An 18,961-nucleotide genomic window follows, 5' to 3' on the forward strand; every position below is an offset into this window, starting at 1 on the left:
CTTCAGGTTCAAGTTTGAACTGCTGTACTGGAAAATCTGAAGTTGTTTGTGCAGTCTCATCCATCTGATTTCCTGCAATCAGCTGCCTTGTCAGCCTTGTAACACTGGGTGGTGGACTAACACAAAAAATTAAATAGATAACCTGATTCTGCTCAGGGCCATGCAGTGTTTGATGTCTGCTTTTGAGACAAGAAAAAGTTTAAAGCGTTCATGCATGTAAAGAAAAAAAGGTTTAACTCATACAAGGTTGATATTCTATATGGGTACAGATGATGATTTTTGTTGATCTACTCATGCACATCAGAAACAATAAGGTTATTTGTAATCCTACGCAGACTAACATTTCTGAAAGGGATACCAAAGTTACCAATGCATAAATTATTATTTTATAATGGGTCTTCACAGTGGTGCCGGAATCAATTTTAAAGGGGAGGAACATCCAGCTTTGGATAATGTAAAAGGCTCGTGAACTTTTTTCATGTCAACTTCCTTTCAATTTCAGCCTAGCCTACTGTTTTTGTACAACTAAAATATGGTAAGAAATGCATTCCCTCCTCTCATGAGATACTTCCAGATCAAAACGGTAGTGTTTTTTTTTTTTCTTAGCACAGTAGTATGCCAACAAGGGGCTAAAAGGCTTAACTCAAAAGGAGCATCTTGGCTCCTTTTGATACAGACCCTTATGTTTTTCACTCTTAGAACTGTTACACTATAACCAACCAGTCAGTATATTCTTTATTAAATAAGGCTCAAAAGAGAATCAAAATCATGCCCTATTCAGAGGCTTTACATTCAATATGCCTACTAACATACAGTACAAATAGACAGCAACGCGGCAGAGCAGGTTTTTGTCCCCTAGGTTTATTTTCCAAATTATTGAGTGTGCCTGTCACTCCCAAAGCAAAAGCTATTTAACACTGTTCATGTCCAAGTCATCAGGTCCAACATGTCAGACTAGGCTTACCGTAATACCTGGCTTAGACATTATCACTTTATTACCATAACACCTGAAAGTGGGGGGGGCAAAAAGTCTGATTGTCCCCCCTATTCTGGCACCAGTGGGTCTTCACTTTGAGGAGAGGTAAAAATCATCATTTTAAATAAGCAATTTAATGTATGTTTGTTTTTTTAGCCAATTCAAAATATAAAGCCCTATTTCACCATCTTTATACAAAGTAGTCTTATCAAAGCATATGTAAAATACGACACAAGTCAGTGAATTCTGGCCTCAAGAGGCAGCTTTTTTTCCAAACATGTAAAGCACTTTATATCAAGTATGAAAGCAAAACTATAGGCAAATGAAAGCAGAACTAACTGAAATGATTTGATCATAAAGCATGAAAAAAATGGTTATACATGGCAGCCTCCAGGTGCACACAGAGAGGGAAAATTCAAGCAAGCATGTTAAAATGTTTTATCTGTAGGTTTATGAAAATTGTTTACTTATAGTTAATCACACTGAAGCATGTCACAATTTCACAGTGAAAAGCATTTCTCCACAGAAATATAACTGAAAGATTGACCTCTAAATTTTGATATTGGTGTAAACTGATTGAGACTATAAAGAGATGTTTAAACACTGATATATTAATCTTATCATGTTTAAATGAAAGTGGATTTTTTTATTTTTGGATAAAAGTCAATTTTCTATTACTTAACAATCAAATAAATTTACTTTATTCCAGTTTATCTGTAATTTTTGTAAAGTACCCCACAATCTTTGAGGTATCTATGAAAAACGACCAGACACCAAACAAGCAAAGAAAGAGCAGCACAATAACACTTCAGTAAAAAATAAGCCAGAGAGAAATTGTTACAAATCTTTTATTAAGATATTCATTATTTAATCCATTTGGACATTTTCTCTATGATTTATATTCATTTATTTTACAGTCGTTAATGTGCAATTACCTTTGATAATGTTGGGTCACAGTTACAGGGCTTTCACGAAGTTATTGGCACTTGGAACACAAAGAATAGGATGAGCAGTACAGGAGGTCCACTGGCGCTACAGGGTTACAGAGGGCTAGGAGCAGGGGCAAAGACATGGGCAGACCAATTACTGCATGGGTCTTGAAGAAGCGCTGTTTCTGGGTAAATATATACCTCATGCTGCGAGTGCACAACAAACAATCTGACCTCTATGTGTGTGTCTATATATAATATACAGTATTTATCTGTACATGTATATAATCATATATTTATATATGTACTGCTTTGTGACAAAAGGTTCCCCATGCCATGCCACACCTTATCCATTCAAGTGTGTAGGTCTACATGTGTTTTTGAAGTGTAAACACGTACGCTGAAAGGTACAGAAATTTGCTTACAACGTACTAACAAAAAATAAAAAAATAAAAAATCATGAAAGCTTTCTATAACCGCACTCACACCTACTGCTGATGAAGCACTGTGCAAGTGCATTGTGAGTGAGGGACTTTTTGAACATGAGAGAATTTAACGTTTACCAATGCCTAAAAAGAAAACTTGGCCCTGAAAGCTGACTACAGATAAAGACCCCTGACCCATAGTGTCACCTTATTTATGCATTATAAATTGGTTGAACTGATCACAACAGGCCCTAAGACAGTGTCTCTAAGGTAGCGACTTATGATCTAGAGGCCCAACAGCAGGATATTCGGACTGGGTCAATGCTGCAGTGTAGACATTACTGTATCTAGGTTGGGCTGCTCTGTTGTGAAAACAAACTAAAACCAATGCTGATTCATTGGTGATACTTCAAGTCAATGACTCAGAGTAGATTACAAGTCATTCAGTGGGTCACTTTAACATGGTTACTGTTAGCAGCAAATTTAAGGTTATTTCTTGCTCTAAATTGCTTTAAAAGATTGTTTACTTTCATTTTAAAATTCATTTTTTTTAAAGATTTATGTGGGAGTTGTGTAATAATGGAACTAATTTCATCTGATTCCATTTAATTGCTTGATTGGATGCCCCCCAAAGGACCTCTGATTAAATTGTGTTAAATTGTCCTCATGATTAGTCTCTTGGTCCTTTCATTGCACACAAAGCAATTATCCAGGAATCTGGTATTAAAATGGATTTATTCTTAAAACCTTGAGCAAAGTGTTTTGGAGCTTTTGGATTTATGAAAAAATAAATTACAAACATTCTCAGTTTGATTTATTTCAAACTTGAAATGACAGGTTTTCTGTATGGATTATGGTAAACACACCTGGCAAAGACTAACTACATAATTAAAAAAAAAAAAAAAAAAATTGGAGAAATGTAATTTGAGTTGTGAGTTCGGGCCCTGATACAAAAACCAGCTGAAAGCCACTAAGCAAATTAAACATACATGTTATAATTCAGATTTAACAACCTAAAACCACAACTTTGCCTCTCTCTCTTTCTCTGAAACGCATGAATAAACTTGTGGAAGTGAAACATGACACCAGCTGCATGAAGGACAGGAAGCACAACAGTCTTCAAAGATACTGAAGAGGTAAGTGGGGGGAAGGGTGCTCATGTGGCATTTACAGTCAAATACAAAGCTTACTGAGGTTTTGTTGTCATTTTACACAAGGTACTGCATTTTTGTTCTGTCTTCTTATCTCCTGGTTAAACCGTTTAAAGGTGCAGTGTGTAGAATTTAGTGGCATCTAGCTGAAAGGACAGAAATGAAATATAATATTCATAAGTAGGTTTTCATTGGTGCATAATCACCTGAAAATAAGAATCGTTGTATTTTCGTTACCTTAGAATGAGCCCTTTATATCTACATAGGGAGCAGGACCTCTTCCATGGAGCCCGCCATGTTTCTACAGTAGTACAGAACGGACAAACGAAACACTGGCTCTAGAGAGGGCCTTTAGCATTTTTCATGAGCCACTGTAGGTTCTACACAGTTGGAACGGGAGGGTGAGGGGAGGGGTATTCAGTTGGTTGCAATCTGCAACCTCACTGCTAGATGCCACTAAAGCCTTAACATTGGTCCTTTAAGTAAACTCATCCTTGTACTTTTAAACAATGATGGAAATAGGAAGAGCTATATCCATCATGATCTGGCTATTTTTTCTATGAGATTGATTCGACTGCCTTTTAAGAATGCTTTTTCCAATTAGAGAAAGTAGTCAGTTGCCTGTGAAAGCATTTCAGGTTTTCCTACAAACAGTATAAGAACACATTCCTCTGTCAGACCATTTTCACTTTTATCCACCTGCAACAGGAATAATGAATCCCCTGTGTTGACCTCTGATCCGCAGGCAGATCAACATGCTTTCAAAAAGGGTTTCTAGCAAACACAAACTTACACATAAAAAGGTCAGTTGTTGACATTTCATCGTAACCGAACTCCTCCAGCAACAGAAAGGAAGAACACTTGGGTTTTAACTCAACAGTCTTCTTGATTATTTACAGTAGGAGTTTGTGCCACTTCTACACAAGAAACACAGGCAGACATGGAGAAAAAAAAAAGACAAATTCCACCTAAAGAGGTTCAATTGCTACACAACATTTCTCAAAAAGGTGCATGAACCACTGGTTCTTCTCATTAAGGTGCTAAAACCTCCACTCTACCTCTTATGGAAGGTGCAAACTCCAAAATAAACTCCAAAATAAAACTGTCATCAGGCATTTTGAATTTCCATATTAAAGAGGCGGTTCTACAACATGGAAATACATTAGATACATGAATAAACCACATACCAAAACAAACAGCCGTGCAATACAGACTCTCCTTCTTTACACACACATGGATAATACCATGAAACCTATTTGCTTAAAGCAATATTGCCTCCTTGACATCACTGTACCCACCAGACTAAAGTTTATCAATTTCAATTAAAAGGCACGTTCCAATATTCCATAAATATTTCCTGTGGCTTTTGCACTTGCACAAAATGCCGGCAGGTTTTTTTTCATTTTTATTAATTTCAGTACAAAGAAGAAACTAGCTGAGTGTTCAGACCAATAAAACCTTTACATTTCTACAAGTAATTGTCAGAATTGTGGGCAAATGTTTTATCGAAGGAGGCAAACGTTCACAACCTTACAAGAAATGGTTATTATAGACAACAGTCAAGCCAGCTGAATCAGTCTTATTATTCCTTCTAAGTTAGTGAACAGAAGATGAAATGCTTCAAATTTAGCAGTTCAACTGCTCATTCCATCACTCTGCACTGTAAAATAAAGATAAAAATAAATGACTGTGGGTCCTATGATAAGACTGCTTTATTATACTCCTTTTTTCTGCAAAAATAGCACTTTTCCTTATTTGTCAAGACCTCTTTCAATAAAACATGAAGATTTTTAAAACAATCCCTCCCACTCTCTCTGCTCACACCATTCTAGGCGTGGGCACTTGTATAAATATAGTTTGTCTTCTAAAAATATGACCATCTTTTGATTACCTGTTGTCCTTAAAATTTCTTTACAATCATCTCAGTAAAAAGCTTCCCCCCTTCTTTCTGGATCACTTTTCCGTTTAAACATGCTAAAAATATAGAAAACAGAGAAAGATGAGATATATTTATATAAGACACCGCAGAGTGAAACACTCAGGTGGAGAGAGATTTTCTCTGGTCTCAAGAAAGGTGAGGTGGGATGGAAGAGTACTTGCAGGGCGATGAGTGGAATATGCAAGGGGAGGAAGAACAGGTAGTGTTAATTCATTTTAATAATGTATCTGTTTTAAATTTTACTGGTAGTTCCTTTTTTTCTGAGGCTGGAACACAAGTTGTCAGGCTTGCATAGAGAAAAATGCCACTGACACTTACATTCAATATACTCGCCACCTCTCCTCCCTGCCTCTCCATCCAGCCGTCCCTTCCTCCTCAGGCTGCACTATCAGCTCCCCCCACCACCTGCACTTCAGGGAATGTATTTAATATGCAACAGTGGATGCACTTACACACCTTAAAAAGACAAGGGGAGGCAGAGGGCAGTTAGGAGAAAACTAAACACCCTCTTACTCTCTCCCTTTTCTCTACTAACTCCATTGTACAGTCATGAAGCAAAAATTTAAATTTTCACGTCCTGGTTACATCAGGTCAACAGCTGTCGACCCTTGCAGTGTAGTATAGACAGTCAGATGTAAGAGATCAGCGTGGGCCAAAGAGTGAGGAGGCAAGCAGAACTGGGGAATACTTGTATGTGTGTCACCAAATTTCAACCTTCCCCGGACACAATGTTCAAAATAATGGTCCTCCATCCCCGCCCACACCTGGTAGTGATTCACCTGAAGAGCCACCTGACTCCATGCCGGCACCGCCAGCGGCCTCCAGAGTGGCGGGGTCGAATGCCGGATCGCCTCCCAGTGCGTCGTCCTCCGCCTTGACGCCGTCGGGAAGGAAAGAGGTGTAGGCATCGCTGTCGGCCATCAGTAGCTTCAGCTTGGGGATCCAGCTCTTGCGGACCACACGCCGGGCATTGGTGCACATGTCGGCTGCGATGGCGTTCATCTCGCTCTCTTTGAAGCTGGTGGCAAAGTTCTGGCAATAAACTGATATGAGGAAGGAAAACATAAAGTTATACTGACTGCACCTACAACTAAGACAAGAACTGGTGCCATAAAGCAGACGGGCACCTAAACAACAAAAACAGAACTGCCAGATTGAAAACCAAAAAAGCTGAACATGCTCTAAACCATTTCCTTACCACCTACTACTCTTATTTTCATGAGATTTAATATATCACAAACCAAACCCAAAACAGCCTCAACCATGTAGTAGATGCTTTACAGTAAGCCGATCTATATTCTGTATGTAGGAAATGACTTTTAGTAAAATCATTTGCTCTATGACTTGTTAAACTGGGTCATTATCTACTATAAAAACCAGCCAACTTAATAATCAAAATTTGTCTTTCAGGTTTTGATACATATTAGCCTAACTGAAATTCTACTACATTAAATGTGTCTCATGTCCCCGACCTATGTCTCCTAACCCTAAAAAAAAATCTGTGATAGTTTTGAAGGTTGTTTTCTGATGACAGTCTTCTTAACGGAAATCTTATACTTTTAGTGATATACACATAACTTAATGAGTAATTCGTGGTGTGGCGCTGACTCATTCTATACTTTTTTTAAATGCCAATCTGTCCACTGTGTTCTGGCACAACTTCATCTACTTGCAAGGATAAGAGCATATCAAAGCTCCTCCTTGTCACACTGCAACACTTGCAGTATTGATATGTGTTGCTGGGGCTTCAATACTTCCTGTTTACAAGGTTAGGGACATGCAGATTTTACTCAGATTTTACTGTGCATGTAAAATTCTGAATCATCTCAACCACCTAAAAACTCCTCCTCACATCTGTCTCCCCCAAAATTTCCTTCATTCTTACACACAGTTCAGATGATACTGTAATATACTGTATAACTATCTCCCTACAATAAAATTAAGAAGACATATTTTTAAAAAATAGAGATATAGGACACTGAATTATACTTGTAAATTGAACAGCTCAGAGACTTAAAATATGTCCTGCTGTCTTACTCATTTAACTAATGAGATGTAGGGAAATTTGTTCATTTACTGAGTAATCCTAACAGCTGGAATACACCAGGCAGGGATGCGGCACATAGGCAGGATGGAGCGGGGTTTTCTACCTGTCTCCGTTACTGCATGCATATTGAGTCTTGGCAAGTGATAATGCAGTTGGTTATGCAGGGTTCAGAAGTGTATATTAACTGGTACTGAATTAATAAACTAGATTGCACTAGGTTGCACTGCTGCGTCGCATTGCCTCTGGTACAATGAGGTATTTATTTTAATCATTTTTAAACAGATTGTACTTATTTTCTTGCACAGTTCTTTGTAGGTTTTACCTGTTGGAGGGCCACATAGTCACCCGTAGAGGAATAAAAATAGACCAACCACCCAAAAATATAGATGAGCCGTGCAACGCCCGCCCAGGTGCATGTGGCTTCCATGGTCAGTGTAGCAGCTTCAGCTGATTATAATAGACACACTCTGTTGCGGCCATGCTGCGACAGACGTGTTGCACCGCGTCCGTGCCTGGTATATTTTGGCCGTAAGAGTTACATATGATTTCTGTTTAAAACTTTCCCTTTTTCATAAACATCTGAACATGTATTCACCTGGCTAAGCTGTTTTATACGTGTGTAATACAGTATTTTCTACCAAGTCTGTCTGGTGTTGACATTCAGTCATTCATTCAGTCTCAGGTTGAATGTTGCTATCTAGTGGTCACCGTGAGTCATTACCTAATCCTAATTATAAAGATGCAGTAGGTAGAAGGTCATCTTCCATTTGCACTTTCATCCAAAACTAGCCTGAAAATGTATTTAAGTTTCATACTTAAATGAACTTAGACAATTAACAGCCAATCATTAAATTCAGCCACAATGTGCTTTACAAATACTCACATTTGACTGCATGCAGTACTCTGTTGTCCAGGGGCTTGCGGCTCGGGTCATTGGTGGACGAGCGGATTCCTGTTCCACAGCTGTTGGCCAGAGTATTCCTGATACATCAAATTAAGAATGAGTTCCACAGAACAGATGAAAACAAAAATAGCTCTTTTACCCCTCCTACAGTATGCCAGCAGATAAAACAATACTTTAATTTCTATATTAAAACTCACTTTACATGAAAGTCAAACACTTGCAGAAATAGACCCAGACACGCAGACAGAAGGAACAAACCTGTCAAAGAAGGCAGCCAGCAGCCTCCTCAGCAGCACCTTGTGTCTGGTCCCTGCGCTCACGTGACAGTTCATTAGCTGGGCTCGCGATATATACACAGAAGTACCTGGTGATACAAATACAAAGAATGTCAACAATCCACAGATAAATGAACACATTTATTACTGACACTTATCATTTATGATTCATGTATTGCCTGTCTTTATGATACTTTTGACTGGTTTGAGTTCAGGTTTTGTGGGTAATATGGTATTAAATCAGGATCTTCAGTTTCATTTACTTGAATGAGGTATTTATATATTAAATATTGGAGCTCTGGGTGGAAAATGAGGAGACTGTGTCATAGTTTTAAGTTTTGCTTTTGCTCTTTGCTTTTTTTTTTAATCTATCATGTTTTTGCATCTGTGTCACAGAAAAGTTCATTCATTTTCATATTATTATGTAGTGTGCAATACATCTCTTCTCGCATTTTGCATCTTGCAAACTACCCTAAAATACTTGCCAGCTGGCTTATGTTAATTCCCTCCTGTTCTTTCTTTCTTTATCTCGCTTTCTTAGTCACCCGCACAAAAACACACAATTTATTGCAAAGTATGTAATCCTGCTCGTAAGGTTACACAGACATTGTCACAGGATGTCCTTGACATAAACACTCTGAGTCACATGTACGGTGTTGCCGCATAATCTGCATGCCAATGCCAAGTCCTGTCATTTGAGGACAGCCTCCTCTAAATATGTGTACTGTATACATATCACTGCTGTTGGCCTTGTCCTGTTTAGATCTCCTGTATGTTGGTATATTGTGCATGAAGGACTATTTTATTGTTCAACTGTACTTTTGTACCATTACACTTGTACCCTCCAAATGTCTACAGGCCTAGAAAAACACTAAAAACCAATTCTGTATGTTTTAAAATCCAATCTCATACAGATGTTTGTCTTTTGTAAGGACAGCACAAACGCTCTCTCTCACACACAAACATACCTGAGACTAACTCTAGTTTCTCAGCAGGGTCTCCTTCCTCGTACAGTTTGGGGTGACAGCGGTTGCCTATCTGAGCGATGAGTTCTGCAGGGAGACATGTAAGGTCTCGGCCTCGCATCCGACCCCGTGTCTCTGTGTGGTCTGGTAGAGCCTCCACCCGCTCGCCAGCTGCTGAGGAGACAATACTGTGAAATTAGAATAAACCCACATCACTTGTACACACAGTCCCCATGAGTGTAGAGAACAATGCCTGCATCACATATTTGCTTTAATATCAGCATGTAAGACAAAAAAGGCAAGTAATATGTATAAATGTATTACTATGTCTCATGCCGATTACCTGCAGCTCCCATGTTGAGCATGCTGTACATGGTATACATGTTGCAGATTTGCCTGTACTGCTCCTCTGCACATTCATCTGTCCCCTCTTCCTCTTCTTCGTCATCATGGTAGCTGATAGGTGAGTCACTGGCATAGGTGCTTAGGGTGCCGGGGCTGGCGCCCTCTGACACACCGAGACCTGCTGCAGAGCTTCCATTGGTGCCGGCACTGCCACTAAGCCCACCACCAACCACCATGCCCGCCATGCTGGTGGCTGTGGTCCCCATACCCATGGCCAGTCCGAGGGCTCCAGGGCTCTGGATGGCACTGCCCCGCACTGCCTCCTGGGAATAACGGGCCGCCTTCCTGGCCCCCCCTCCGCCCCCTGAACCTGCTCCACCTCCGTCTCGGCTGCTGCCACCCTCCCACAGCCGCTTGGCTACAGGAGTGCAGACCACCGAATACGGAGTGGCTGCTTCCGGTTGGCTAGCTGGCTGCTCTGTCTTCACTCGTGATACCAAGGGGAGCGGCGTCAAGCAGGAGGCGGGCCGGCCTGCACTATTACTGGTCTGTGTTACGGGGCTCTGGGGCTCAGAAGGTGGGGCCTCCTCTGCGTGAAGACCCTGGGAGTCGCAGCTGGGGGAGGAGACCTAGAAATGAATGTATACATCATCTTTGTGTCACCATATATGAACACTTCGGTGCACCAACAGATATGTGTTTGCTCTTTTGATTTTACCCACCCTCTGTTAGTCCGTCAGTTCTTCCAACTCTTTGGAACCCTGTCCGGCTATAACTCTGGCCAGTGACAAGTTATGTCAACAACTGTTATAACTGGCAAACTGCTATTAAATTTCCTCGATGAGTACATCCTCCCCCACAAATAAACCCTTTGCATTTTAGCCAAACTGCTGGTCAAACTCTGAACACCATATATATATTTCAGAACTGTACAAACTGGAATAGGAACTTGATTTTTAATGGTGAATTCACCCAAATACTGAGAAACAAATCCCATACATTTGTAATAGAGTTTTGGTTTAGCTTGACCTGTTTTTCACCAAGACTCTTGCCGCTACCTTAAAACAATTGATGTAAATGGCATTTGGTTTGTGCATTTATTGCACTAAAACCACTGGAAATTTAAATGTGGAAAACTCAAAAGCCTCTCTTCTCTTTTAATATTTTTAATATTAATTAAAATTAATAATCCCTGCTACTCTGTTACTTGCTTTGACAAGTTTTTACCGAAAACTGTTTACCTTGAGGAAGAATTCAGTGCCTTTTTCCATGATCTGTTGGATCTGCAGGAAGCCGGCAGTATACATGAGGAGAAACTGGTCCCCCACTGTCATGCTGAGACGGCCTGTGTAACAGAAGGATAGAATCTGCTGGAAGCTCTGGGGCTGCACAGCTGGTGGAAGCTCCACTACTGTCGGGCTCGTCTCATTGTTGCTAGCACCTCCATTATTGCTGCTGCCACTGAAAAGGTCCCGAAAATATGAACTGCTAGCAGCCAGCACAGCTCGATGGGCCTAAAACAAAAGAAGAGAAGGAAGGTGTCCCATTAGAACTTTTGAGAGTAGAGCTGATTTTGAAGATTAAATGTAGGATTTTAGATTTTAGGCATTTTCTCTCCTTTCTCACTTAATGATTTAAACTGAAACAGAATTTCTGAATTCAATGTCTCGCTCAATGCTTCAACACAGGGATTGGCTGCTGCTGGGATCAAACCTGAGATGTTCAGGCGATGAGACACCTTAAGTCAGAGCTTCGACCAAGGTATTTGTGGTGAGTGATACCCATGCAGAGTTCCTTGATATGAAGACAGGGTCTAAAAAGATCACAGTAAACTAATGTACTAATTTACTTTTGGTACCAAAACTAAAACTAGACTCTTTGTGATACCTTATTTTGCTTAGTGCAAGCATTTACTCTACAAAACAATTCCAAAAAATATATCATAACACAATAAGTCAAGCCTTTCAAATAAATCAGTGTTTAATTTTGTCTTTATGTAAAACAGCTGCACAAGAACCTTTCAAATGTAAAAAACAATATAACACTGACAAAAGTATAAATTAAATTAAGTAAAGAAGACAGATATTAAACCAAGAACTTGGTGCCAAATGTTGGTGAATTAAATTTAGTCAGTATTTGAATATTGAGTTTCAATACCCAGCCATATATTTATTTGTGTAGTTATTTAATAAATCTTCAATATAACATATAAATAATATAAAATACTTATTTGGAGTTGTCTCAATGTTCTATGAAAGAAAGCCATACTCATTGACAGCTCTCTTACAATTGGCGTTATTAAAATTTTGACCCAGGGCATTAAAGTTGGAACCCTAAAAAATAAAAATAAAATTAGATGCCATTAAGAGGGTCCAGGAGAGGACAAATTAATTTAAGTCACCACAGTAGTATACTAGAATGAAAATCTGCACATTGTGAAAGTGTATCAACATTTAAGGTTGGACGATGCATTGTCCACCATTGCTACGAAGTTACAAAATAGGAAAAGTTAGAGCTGCCCCCACTTTGAGACCAAACAGCATTTCTTTTGAAGTATATGTTCCTGCAATCCTGTATGCAACATGGCTGTCATAGAGCCACAAGACTATCTGTTTACACCATGGATGTATTAAGGAGAACTGGATAACAAACTCAAAGATGGTGCCCCGTTCATTCCTATGAAAGTTGCTCAGTGGCACATGAAGCCAAAAAACTGGCTTCCCGCTGTGAAGAAATTGCTCAATTGCTGCTCTTGAATCTTTGAATCCAGTATCCAGTTCTTCCTAATAGATCTATGTTTACACCCAAGACCAACTTCTCCAGGGTTAACCTTGATTTTCAATACTAAAGTGTAATTGCCATTAAAAAAAAAACAATAATAACTTTCTGTCTCATCAGTACCTTGAAGGCATGCCCCTTGACCACCACCGAGACGTCACAGTAGAGGCCCTGCAGCCGCTGCTCATTCAGACACTCTAAAACATTGTTGCCAAAGTTTGGGATCGCCATCTGCAGGGTCTGGGCCATGGTGCGCCTACGCACACCACCAAAGGGTCTTGTTGGGAAAGAGACAGAGACAGAAACAAGAGTGCAAGAAAGAGATAAGTGACAAAGTTATTCCCCATACACATAAAACTCTGTGTATAATACTGGTTATTAAACATGGGTTCAACTTCACTTGAAAGTACCAGACTTTTTCTGTTTTTATAAGAACTTTGGTCTGCAAATTTAATGACATACACATCACCCATCAACAGGGTTGACTGTAATGTTGGATATTTGTAGAGCTGCAACGATCAGTTGATTAATTGATTAGTCAATCGGCAGAAAATTAATTGCCAAATATTTTGACAAATGACTAATCAAGTCCATTTTAAAGAAAAAATGCCCAAATTCTCTTCTAGCTGCTCAAATGTGAATATTTTCTAGTTTCTTTAGTCTTCTATGATAGTAAACTGATATCTTTGTGCTGTGGACTAAGACAACAGTGACTGACATTTTACACCATTTTCTGAAATGTCTAATTGTTTAATCGAGTAAATAATCGACAGATTAATCGATAATGAAAATTGCTGTTAGTTGTAGTGCTAGATATTTGTTTACTTGGGTCAACCATACAGTCATTTAACATAGCTTGCACAGCCAGATCTCCATCTTGTTGAGTTCAAGGAGACATGGAGAGATTCAAACTAAAAACTTGATAAGAAAAGGGAAGACACAAAAGGCTGTCACTTAAAGTTGAAGTAACAATGGGTAGAACTCATTTGTACCCAACCAGTTCTCAGCATGTGTTTGATGAGGACTGATTTTGTGAGATTATCCATAAAATAACTGTACAGTCATTACCCTGTTCATACACAGGTTACAGTACTTTATCCCTGGTGCGATAACTTGACCAGGCCTATTCAGAACAATGGCAAAAACTGTTTGATCCTGGACTGTTTCTTTGGTTTGAGGGGGGTATCAGTAGGTAATGTGAGGAGGGGGAGGTGTAATATAACATGGAAATGTTAAATGACAAAAGACTCAAGGAGAAGAGACCTAAAACAAAACAGCTGAGGAATCTCAGACTCTTATATTAAAGGTAGAGTCAGCGATTCCAATTCAATACACTTTTTGTCAAATTAAGCAAATATCTCATTGTGGTCTGCTATCTGCCCCTTCTGTGTGTGCGCTGAAAAAAAATTTGGTGGTCATACGCAGCCCTGGCTCTGTAAATGGGCACGTAAACACAGTGGCTTGGAGTGAGCCACACAACACTATTCCAGCCAATCAGCAACAGGGGGTGTTCATACACAGGACAGGGAGAAGTCATCAGAGCAGCTGTCTGTGTGAGGACATGATGGTCTCCCGTCTCCAGCATTGGTTGAATGGTGGGGGAGGGCTGGCGAACTGGAGAGAGAGAGGTTGTGGCCAATTCACATAGAAAGTGTTTTCTTACTGAACAGATAAACTTCCATTTTATTAAATGTATCAGTGCACACTGAATCAGAGACAGTCTCACGGAGACCCCCCCCCCGCCTTTTTTTACACTCTGAGTCTGTTCTGGTCGCGTTTAGTGAAGCGTAATCTGAGCAGGCAGCTGTTTAAATCACACTAATATCCCACTGTATGTGTTTTGAACCTATTAATCATCAGTGAATCAATAAATACAAACACTGTTGATTTCTTCCTGTGGAGCCGACATGCAAACTATTTTGGTTCAGTAAATTTAAATACAGTGCGAGAGGAACAGAAGTAGCTCTATTACTTTTTTGGTCATTGCCTTCGCAATGAGCGTCCATGAATTTGGGGGGGCGGAGCTTCTGAAGGAGCACAAAGGGAGGGGTGTATTTGTTTGTGTGTTTAGTTCAAATATCAACAATCAAAAATTCTCCAGACTGACTGACTCTACCTTTAATGGACGCTATAAAATGGTTGACAGTCTTTCTAAACACATATTAAATCCAATGGAAGTCTATTTTTATCATTAATAGGCTAAATTATCCATAATGAAATGCCTCTTTTCTGAAGAAAAGTAGTTCTGAATAAAAATTACACCCCTTGGAATATCCAGTTGACATAGGCCGCAAATATTTCTTCACACAGTCCTATCGAGAGTTTCTGTCCAGCTCACAGGACGTTGATATTCGAAACAAAGTTTTGTTTAAGGATTCGTGGATAATCTACGTTGCATTAATCCTATACGTCACTTCAGCCGTGCAGTGGTTGTTATTGCCAGGAGCAGGCTCAGTGAAAGCCTTTTTATTTTCTGTCTTCTACAAGCTATAAAATCCAGTGTCCTCAGATAACTGGGTCAAGTTCTGTTATTCTATGTGCAAATGTGTGGCCTACACAAACAACGCATAGCATGTTTCCATTCACTTTTCTAAACAGTGAAAGGCAAACATACCCCCTTGCCCTGCGCCCTCTCAAAGATTCCTATATTATGTTTTGTCAATATTAAATGTAAGTGGACCAATGTTCCCTCTGCTGTGGATATGAACACTGTCTGCAGGCCTCTGCTTCATACTGTAAGATACAGTAGCTTCATATTCAGTGATAGGATATGTGAAGACACAATGTTGAAATTATACCAAATATATTCTTTTATGTTTCTGAATTTTCATTCTACAGAGTGGCATGAGGAGGAATTCAGGGATTAACATGTAAAAGCATGATATGCCCTCTGAGCCCACATGATTGTCTTTGTTTTTATATATTTTTTTTTCTCTCTTATGTGTTGACTATTGTTGTTTCCCCTTTGGGGACCAATAAAGTCTATCTATCTACTATATTACCCTCAAGATAACAGCAAAGAATACAACAGATCAGACAGATAAGCATTTACATAAAGCAGTATATCAGTCATAAAAGTTCTCACATACATACAGCTGAGGATATAGTGGTGCACTGCACAAGTGTGCATGCATAGCCTAGATAAAGCTACTTTTCACACGGATGCTTTACCACTTAAAAGTGTTGCATGAATGCACGCTGAGCAAACACACACACAGAAAAATACCAATACCAAACAAAGACAATCTCTGATACTGTGAGAACAAACTGATTGAAGCCCACCCTGTGAGAGGCATACAACTAACTTTGGTGTGACTGACTGATGAGGGCTGGAGAGAGCCGCCCCATCATATCCAAAGCCTTTCATTTGGGACCTAGCCAAGCTCCAGGGTAAAGAGAAATGCTCTCTTTGTCTCCGTCTCACTCAAGCTCCCTCTCCCTCATACTAAAACACAGATGCGCACACACAAACTCAAACAAACCCACAAAAGGCACACTGACTCACACACAGGCATTAGACAATACTGCTTGTTTACAGTTTGGCGAGCCGCAGTAAGCACACATGCGTGCACATAAAGACACACAAACACTGGGCTGAGAGCAGGGTGTGTTTGCACAGTTTGCCCTGACAGTGAGAGAGAATGTGACTGTGTGTGCTCGTGTGTGTGTGTGTGTGTGTGTGTATGTGTGTCTGCATGTGTGTCTTTATGTAGCAAGGAGGGGCTGTGGGGCTTGCAGAGATGAACGGGATCATCTCAGGTTCTTCTTCTATTAAATATATAGAGTGCAGCCAGTGTGAAAGAATGAAATCCACCCGAAATGACCCCTGTGGCTTAGATCTCATACCAACCAGCCTAGAGAGGAATGTAGGTCAAACAAGCAACATACTTAAGACCTTAGACTTTTCATACTGAGCCTTAAGAATGGTTCGCCCGCATTCAAAAGGCTTATGTTATGTTATGATGGGAGGGCTGTCAACATATTTTGGAACTTATATTGTCTGACAACTTTCCAGTTTATCCAGTTTGAATACAGCAAGGGCTTTTATACTGCTATGAGGGTGATTACTGTAGAGTCACTGGTGCAGCTGGCACACAATGCTTTCCCTCTATAGGCATTTCCTGGTTTCTCAAGTGCCCATGCCTGCATGGCTGTGGTAGGCTACTCCTATCAAGTCAAGACAGTACATGCAGGATTATTCTTAACAGGGAAGACTCTGGATAGGTAAATCAGCACAGACATCAAACGTCTCAAAACTTCTTAAACTCCATACATTATTACTGAAGCTGTGTTCAAATGTCTGTGCAGAAATGTTTAAACCTAAAAGGATGGCGGGTATAGGGGGAACAGATAGGACCGCGCCGTGTGCCAGTCTAGCAGCCGGGACTTCTCCTCTGTCTGCTGGCAGCGGAGCCGGGAGGCGCCGGGAGGGGGGCGACACAGGCTGGCAGCAAACCCCGGTGATACCCCGGCGAGGGCGACCGTGTGTTAGTGTTGACGTGCTGTGAAATGACATTCCAATACATTTATCTAAAACAGTTTCAGCGTATTAGGCTGTCGTTATGTGTCCTCCTTTCCCCTGTGGCTGATAGCGCTGAAACGTTTGATGCCCTCTCCCATCCGCAGCAGGCCTATAGAGGTGGCTAATGGCTAAGCTAACAGCACTGTTAAATATTTTGGGTTCGCCCCGGCGCACCATCCACCTCATGCACACTCAGCCCAGCTGCACAATGTCAAGCATTTCCGCGATAGTCCCCCACTCAAAAGATAAACAATGACACTTACTGCCTGTGTGGACGAGGTAGCGGTGCGGCGACGCCGGTTGTCAAGCCCAAAATGTTGCTTATTTAAATTTTTTGGTGATGGGGGAAATCGCTCCCCCTGCCATTCTCCATTCTACCGACATCAACAGGTCATCCCAGGACACGCAGCAGCTGAGGGCGAGCCAGACGGAACCAGTGCGGCACGGAGCGGGGGGGCGGGGCGGCAGGGGAGGGGGGCACAACAAGGCACAATTCTTTACAACCGGCGCTCGCAAGGGCTGACGTGCCAAAAAACCCGACTGCCATCGCGTTTTCGCATATTTGTGAGAAGACCTTCATGAAAGTAACGATTTAGCAACAGACGTCGCTCTCCACGCCGATAACAAGCAACGTTTCAGTCTTTTGAAAAGGCTGGGGTAAAGAAAGTTTAGGATCACCCCCTACTTATCCCCAAACTTTAATTGTCCCGTATCTACTGGATCGTTCAACCCAAACCCACGGCGCTAACTAAGGACACCGGCACAGACTCCTCTCCCCTCCCACACTTCATACAACCCCCCCACCCCACCCCCCACCCCTCCTCTGCCGCCGCCGGTGGATCCTGAGACGACCCCGGCAGAACGCCTCGCACAACGGCAGACAAGAAGACACTCACCCCCCTCGCTGGGAAGTTGATGCGGAGCGTTGGTTCAAAGGAGGGGACGCAGCGCTCTCTCTCCCCGCTTTCCCTTGCTCCAGGCAGCCATTCAGTGTGAGCGAGACGCCGATAGCAGAGCCATCGAGGGCGGTACGGTATCCCAGGGGATTGCGGAACACAGAGCCACTGATCGCACAGAACAGAAGAGGAGGAAGACAAGCATGACGCGCTCGTCATTCAATCGCATGATCGTTTCGAGCGCAGCCTCAATTTGGGGAGACCTATCCCACGGCGTAGACTGTTTGCGCATTGGCACAGCAACAGCAGCAGCCTGCAATGAGAAACGTCTCTCTCTCTTTGAGTTGCTCTCTCCCCCCCTCTCTCTCCCTCTCTCTCTCTGCATATGAGCGATAGATTTGGGAAAAGTAGGCCGCGCGCGCGTGTGTGTATGTGTACTTATTTAACTTGAGTGAACTCGCTGCGCGCATATAAAGTAGGGATAAAGCCGCGCCCTTGGTGGCTGTAAACAGTGAAACCGTGCAAATTGCAGGGTGCTATACACCTACATACATATACATACTGTACATACCTGTGTCTGGCTGATAGTTTGCTATAAAACACGGAGTTACATTATCTATAATGCCCTACAAAGTATACTGAGGCCTAACTGTAAGGCCATTTATGTGACTGTGCATTAATATTCATTCTTCTGTGCATCTATGCTTGTATGCATTTATTCATACCCATGTGAAGCTGGAAGCAAAGCAGATATTCAACCATCATACATATTTCATATATGCCGACAGTAGGCTACACATAGAAATAAA

At 41.1% G+C, this 18,961-nt stretch overlaps 1 protein-coding gene across 4 annotated transcripts; it reads right to left on the bottom strand.

Moving 5' to 3' along the window:
- Window positions 1-1,806: 1,806 nt before the first annotated feature.
- nacc1a (nucleus accumbens associated 1, BEN and BTB (POZ) domain containing a) lies at window positions 1,807-18,630 on the bottom strand. 4 transcript variants are annotated; one of them, XM_067615798.1, is made up of 8 exons: window positions 18,153-18,630; window positions 12,858-13,011; window positions 11,198-11,470; window positions 9,955-10,585; window positions 9,615-9,785; window positions 8,630-8,735; window positions 8,351-8,448; window positions 1,807-6,463 (listed from the first exon to the last, which is right to left on the bottom strand). In XM_067615798.1, exons 2-8 carry the CDS (start codon window positions 12,981-12,983, stop codon window positions 6,153-6,155), a joined length of 1,716 nt encoding a protein of 571 aa, XP_067471899.1. In that variant the 5' UTR covers window positions 12,984-13,011; window positions 18,153-18,630; the 3' UTR covers window positions 1,807-6,152. The 4 variants fall into 4 exon arrangements, with proteins under 4 accessions (XP_067471899.1, XP_067471900.1, XP_067471898.1 ...); XM_067615799.1 differs by lacking the exon at window positions 18,153-18,630 and adding an exon at window positions 17,520-18,041 and having other exon boundaries at window positions 9,615-9,782; XM_067615797.1 differs by lacking the exon at window positions 18,153-18,630 and adding an exon at window positions 17,520-18,039.
- Between the last annotated feature and the right edge of the window lie 331 nt (window positions 18,631-18,961).

This window comes from Thunnus thynnus, chromosome 17 (genome assembly GCF_963924715.1).
Source record: "Thunnus thynnus chromosome 17, fThuThy2.1, whole genome shotgun sequence".
Taxonomy (NCBI): domain Eukaryota; kingdom Metazoa; phylum Chordata; class Actinopteri; order Scombriformes; family Scombridae; genus Thunnus; species Thunnus thynnus.

Bases quoted from the DNA above. Each gene is read 5' to 3' on its own strand.
- nacc1a (XM_067615798.1), bottom strand. From the start codon at position 12,983: ATGGCCCAGACCCTGCAGATGGCGATCCCAAACTTTGGCAACAATGTT. The intron at 9,786-9,954 runs GTAATCGGCATG...TTGTCTCCTCAG, and splicing joins GCTCAACATGGGAGCTGCAG to CAGCTGGCGAGCGGGTGGAG. The intron at 6,464-8,350 runs GTGAGTATTTGT...TCCTCATATCAG, and splicing joins AGTACTGCATGCAGTCAAAT to TTTATTGCCAGAACTTTGCC.